This window comes from Aptenodytes forsteri, unplaced genomic scaffold, assembly GCF_000699145.1.
Source record: "Aptenodytes forsteri isolate BGI_AS27 unplaced genomic scaffold, ASM69914v1 Scaffold582, whole genome shotgun sequence".
NCBI lineage: Eukaryota > Metazoa > Chordata > Aves > Sphenisciformes > Spheniscidae > Aptenodytes > Aptenodytes forsteri.
The window spans coordinates 210,968-217,253 of NW_008795675.1; the positions used below are offsets into that span (position 1 = coordinate 210,968).

General features: G+C 39.0%; 1 protein-coding gene across 1 annotated transcript; it reads left to right on the top strand.

The window, feature by feature from the left end:
• On the top strand, positions 1-4,273 carry CRLS1 (cardiolipin synthase 1). Its single transcript, XM_009282596.1, has 6 exons — positions 1-136; positions 732-861; positions 1,344-1,429; positions 1,860-1,928; positions 2,265-2,356; positions 3,942-4,273. Exons 1-6 carry the CDS (start codon positions 35-37, stop codon positions 4,027-4,029), a joined length of 567 nt encoding a protein of 188 aa, XP_009280871.1. The 5' UTR covers positions 1-34; the 3' UTR covers positions 4,030-4,273.
• The last annotated feature ends 2,013 nt before the right edge of the window (positions 4,274-6,286 follow it).

Below are 6,286 nucleotides of genomic sequence, written 5' to 3' on the forward strand. Positions count from 1 at the left end.
TGAAAACCCCTGGACGATCCCAAATATACTGTCAATGGCAAGAATGGGTTTGGCGCCAGTTTTAGGCTATTTGATTGTTGAAGAAAATTTCAGTGTTGCACTAGGTGTCTTTGTTTTGGCTGGCGTAACGGATTTGGTATGTTTACATCAGTTTGGAAATACTTTGGGGATAGCGTGGGTTGCAGCGATCCCATTAACATGCGCTGAAATTTAGACTCCAATGTAGAATGGAAATGAATAAACAGATTAGTTTTTATATTCATTGTTTTGTAGAAATGGTATATATGTCCTTTGTGACATTGTGAAGGGAGCTCGGAGATAGCCAGTGCTGGTGGAGCAAAGGGGATATCGGGGTTCCCTGACCAGCCCCAGGTGGGCATTGTCCAGTCAGTGCTTATACATCTAGTGGTCCGTTACCATATGCAGGTGTACCCGGTGCACCCATCATGACAATAATTGTGTGAATTTTAGAACATCAGTTACCTTTTTCCCTTTTTTTTTTTTTTTTTTTTTAAATGAGAATTGAGTATGTTCAGAGGGCTCCAGAATCTGGAATGTAATGTGAAAAAAGCATGATAGAAATATCAGCTAACAGGTCTTATGTTTCATCTTAGTTAAACTAGCTGTGTTATGTGATGTTGTTCATTAAATATCTCTGTAACAGTAGCATATATAAGCTATTTTTATTCTTAGTGTTCTAACAGAGAAACATTGAACTTTGTTTTTCCTAGTTGGATGGATTTATTGCACGAAACTGGGCTAATCAGAAATCAGCTTTGGGAAGTGCTCTTGATCCTCTGGCCGATAAAATTCTCATCAGTGTGCTCTATGTAAGCCTAACTTGCACAAATCTAATCCCAGGTGAGAAAATGTCATTGCTTGCATGTACTATATAAGGTAAAGAAGCTAATTTTATGTATAGTAGTATTTGTTGTGGTTCTGGAAGGAAAACTGTATTGCTTAGAGCTCTTGCTTTGTCAGTTGCACTTTGCTATTTGCTCCTATTAAATACTTGAAAAACACCCCCCCCAATAGACCTCACAAAAAGCATGTGCTGCCGTATCCAAAAATAACTAGCATATACTGCCATTTTCAAATGTACTTTCTTAAAAGCTATAATAGTTAGTAGCTATATCAAAAACTTTCTCATAGACTGGATTATTTTAAGACTTCAGATTAAATCCTTTCAAGAAGTCATGTTAAAAATCTTCAGTCATGCATAAAACTTGTTCAGAAGAAGTTGAGAGTGGTTATTTCTTCTTGTTTCATATTTTGTGCTCTTTTGTTTTGGTTTTAATCATGGACGTGATTTTTCACTAGATCCTGTTGGCTTGGTTTTTCAGTTTCACTTACTTCCATGATCATTCTGAGGGATGTAGCGCTCATTGCTGCTGTTTTTTATGTGCGATACAAAACTCTTTCTCCACCGGTAAGTGTATAGTGTTAAACAAAATTGTATGAACGTGTAATCATTTTATTTTGATTAAATCTTCTGTATTTTTACAAGTATAAAAAAAGTTAATAAGCCTTTAACAAAGTTGTAACCGAGAGATTTTCATCTTGAGACTTGATGGTTGCTCAAAACTTGGGTGGATAGCCTAAGATGTAATGCTGTGCTTTTGCCAGATGGATCTGTAAGCAGAACAGTACTTCATAAAATAGGTTTCATAAAGATGAGTCGGAGCTACTGATGACTTTTTTTTTTCCTGTGTATGATGTGTAATAAATCATATAAGAGCAGCAGCAGCAGTATAACTCTTTAGTGCTACAATTGACTTTACTTCTCTATCATGCCAAGAAGTATATCAAACTGAATATACTGGAATTGCCTTTTTTTGTTCTTTTTTCTCCCCCAACAGAGAACACTCAGTAGGTATTTTAACCCTTGTTATGCTACTGCCCAATTAAAACCAACATTCATTAGCAAGGTAAGAGTAGTCACTTGTTACAAAAGATAACTCCTCAGTACTTGGGGTGGTGTGTGGTTAGGAGGGAGGGGGCTGTTTACTACTACTACTACTGAGTGCAGTTTTGAAATAGTGCCAACTAATTTGGAGGCAACTTACATCCTGAAAGATTTTCAACTGTACTCTGTCAGAGCACATGCTAATTCTGTGTGTGTAAGATGCTTCATTAAAAGAGGCTTCTAAATAAACTTTCTGTATATAGACTAATACTTAAACCAGTAATAAAAGTGTATATTGGTATTCCTTGCATAGTACACGTCTTCATTTTGACCACATTTCCTATTTTGCTTTTACCAGATGAATACAGCGGTTCAGCTAATTTTGGTGGCAGCTTCTTTAGCAGCTCCTGTTTTCAATTATGTGGACAGCATATATCTGCAGACATTATGGTAACTTTTAACTTTTTTTCAGATAATTTAATGTACTCCTAAAGGAACTGGTAATTGAGATTTTTGTGGAACAAAAAAACCTGTGCCCAGATGATGTAATAGACCCATATGCCTGAATTTTTACGTTTGTTTATTAACTGACACAGGAGCTAGATTTTTATTGGTACTTAATTTACTATACAAGCAAAAAGTAGTCAAATGAAACTAGTTAAGATCCAGGAATAATAGCTAAGAAGTCTTCAGAATAGACATGGTGTATGCAGGCAAAGTGTAAATTCAGATTAATAGAAGAGAAGGGAGTGGGAAGAAAGGCTGTTTGGGTCCTTTATTCATGCCATAAGTGTCCTTGAAAAAGCAACCTTCATTTCAGTAAAAATAGATGGGAAGTGTTTTCTTATTGTTGCTTTATACTGTATCTGCTATCTTGAAATCCAGGTTTCTGAAGCCTCTTTGAAAAGCACCTGAAGAAATTGGTGATTCCTGCTAGACTGTAGGAAGGAAGGGGAGGGATCGAATGAAAACAGGCATGCAGGAGCATGCCCCCTTACATAATGGCTGTTCCTTTCACTGTTGTCATTGGAGACCTGAACTGAATCTGAATTGTAGCTGATGGCAGGTGTTACAAGTGCAGTTATTTCTCCTGAGCAGTTAGGTAAGAGTTCAGAACAAAGAGGCTGAACGGCAGATAGCGGAATTACGTAGTAACTTAGTTTAAAGTAGTGGAAAATCCAGTGTTACCAGTTTTTTAGAGGGGGGAAAAAAACCAAACCACCAAACGCAAAACCCAAGCTTTTAAGGAACTAGGAACCTTAATCTTAACAGTCAACGTGATTTTTCATCCTGTTGGAAAGCCAAATCTGGAACTGCATCTGTGAAAGACATTACCTTGCTGCTTGTCTGGGACTCTATGAGAGAGTTACTATGTTGTGAGGAATGGAGGAATGCAGGGTGCAACGTACCAGGGTCCTCTATAAACACTCTCAGAAATGACCTGACTCTGGTAATGTGTCCAGGGAGGGCAGCAGTAACGGAGGGGCAGGACTGTAGCGATGGCTCACACCTGAATGGTGTCAGCCTTGGACATGGAGGAGCGCTGCTAATTTAGAAACATATATGGTTATTACCCAGCTTCTGGGAAGGGAACAAAAGAGGCTGAAGCCGAAACGTGCTTTAGCTTTGGAACTTCGTAAAATGATAAGTTCAAGTCTTGTATGATTTGAACGCTCCCCTTTCGTACTACCAAGGGATAGTTTCTCATATCAGTCAGTTCTCAAGCTGGTAAAAATTACGTAGACTACAAATACTGAATCTTTTGTCTTCCCTTCTCTAGAACAAGTGCTAATACGGTAAAAATGTGGCATAGCGTGCAGTTAAACAGAAGCGTGCTACGTAGTGCTGGATGGCAGTTCCTTTGTTTATCTAATCCGCCACTTAGCGCTGAATTGCAGCATATAAACTGTAAACGGCATTTCTGTAGGACGTAGTCCTTGACTGTGTAGTGAAAAATAGAAAAGACGCTTAAAAATAACACTTTTTATTATCGTACTTAGACTCGGATGACTTACAGGAACTATTTTCCCCAAAGGTGCATCACAGCTTTCACAACGGTAACATCTGCATACAGCTATTACCACTATGGCCGGAAAACGGTTCAGGTGATAAATAACAAATGAATTATTCCTGAAAGGGCGGGGTCTTGGCAGCATGGTGTGCTGTACTGCCGAAGATGGTCATAATGCAGCTGAGTTTTGGATCAAGAACTCTGTTTTTCTGCTTAAACCATGGCATCACAATGAAGTGAAGTTTGAACATGTACTGTGTGTATATATATATATAGAGACTTTTCAATGTATTTTTAATTTGTTTAAAAATGAGATTGTTTACAAAAACTAATAAATAATATTCTTAAAGACATAGGTTACTGGTTGCTGCCATGTGCATTCTGAATAATTTTATACTGGTTTTGAAGTCAAAATAGGCACTTTTCACCAGCTTTTTTGCCACCGTCATGCAAGGCACTGAGTAGGCTGAGATCTGAGAAGAAAAAGCAATTATAAGAACAAATTTGTCTTTGTGCCTCAACCTAAGTCAGCAAACCAGCATTGCTCATTAGGACTTAATGACGTATGTCAGCTTGCAGCAGAAGAAAGCACGTTGTCAAGGAACAGTATCTTCAGAAATTTAAACCAGAGTGATAGACATTTTACTTCGTATTCCGTGGTGACGCGGATAAGCCATGAAGAGTTTCTACCCTGCTCCCTTTTCTTTTTAAATACAAGCGACAGTGAACTGTACCCATGGGAGGAGAGCTTTGAGTCTCAGAAGGGTCAGCTGTGCAGTGAGGAGTCTGTACCCAAATGGAATTGTTTCTCATACTAGAAATTATTCTAGTGATCAAAAGAAACTCTGCTGTATCTCCAGCTTCTTTAAAGCTTCTAAAGATGCTGTTTAGTCTAAATACCATGGGAGAAAAAGGACGTTTTAAATACTGTCCAAATGAACGGAGAGAGTGGAAGAAACTTTCAGATGCACGTACTGTTAATGATTCCTGTGCCGCTAGCTGCAAGAGGTACGCCATGATCCCCCTCAGGCAAGGACAACTTGCACGTGTTCTTTGCCTGTTCTCTACTCACAACAAGATGCAGAGTAAAGCACTAGGCAGAACAGATCGTGTTGATCACAAACTTATGTTTTCTATTTTCGAGCAACATGTGATTTCATGTATGTTGTGAAAAAGAGTGCAACTATGAAGGGCTTAAATAATTGAAACTGGGTGGTCTATGATGCCACTGTAGTATTCACAGAAGAAAATTTGCTGTAGACGTCTCTTTTGAGAGCATGCAGTCTCTTGTGACTGCATATGCTTGTATATACAAAGCATTTTAGTATTTTTTTATATTTAAACTTGTATAGAATGGTGCACAGAGAAAACACTTGATTTTTATTAGTACCTTTTTCTTAACTGTCCCTGCATTTTGTGGTCTACCCTGCATCTTACAGCAGGGGGACGGAGAGCAAAGCCTATGGAAGCTTCCTTTAAATATCTGGGTATTTAGTAAAATGGAGTACTTTTTCTTGACGAAACAGTTTAGAAAGCAGAAATTTATTGTACCCAGTCAGGTTGTTCCTCGTTGGTTCTGGTTAATGGGATTGGGGTTTGGTTGGGGGGTTTTTGCGTTTGGGTTTTTTTGTTTGTTTTTTTCTGTCTCTTTTAATCACAGATACCTTTGAAACATTGCATGAAATCGTCAGGGAAGGGAAGAACACTGGTCAGTGAAGGCTCCATGTTGGTGTGTGTCATTACAGTTGTTGCTGCCTGTGTTGGTAATAACTTAAGTGTACAATTACTGGGTGGTACCTGCCTAAATACTCGTGTTAAATAAAATTCGTCTGGATGGTAGAGCCGCTGCTTTTTCCACGTGCGTGTTTGGTACTTGAGAGTTACGGTTACCTTGCTGAGAGCACAGTCCATCGTACCCCTGTGAGAAAACTCGGTACCGAAACAGTTTAGAAAGCAGAAATTTATTGTACCCAGTCAGGTTGTTCCTCGTTGGTTCTGGTTAATGGGATTGGGGTTTGGTTGGGGGGTTTTTGCGTTTGGGTTTTTTTGTTTGTTTTTTTCTGTCTCTTTTAATCACAGATACCTTTGAAACATTGCATGAAATCGTCAGGGAAGGGAAGAACACTGGTCAGTGAAGGCTCCATGTTGGTGTGTGTCATTACAGTTGTTGCTGCCTGTGTTGGTAATAACTTAAGTGTACAATTACTGGGTGGTACCTGCCTAAATACTCGTGTTAAATAAAATTCGTCTGGATGGTAGAGCCGCTGCTTTTTCCACGTGCGTGTGTTTGGTACTAGAGTTACGGTTACCTTGCTGAGAGCACAGTCCATCGTACCCCTGTGAGAAAACTCGGTATACGCGTGGGGGGG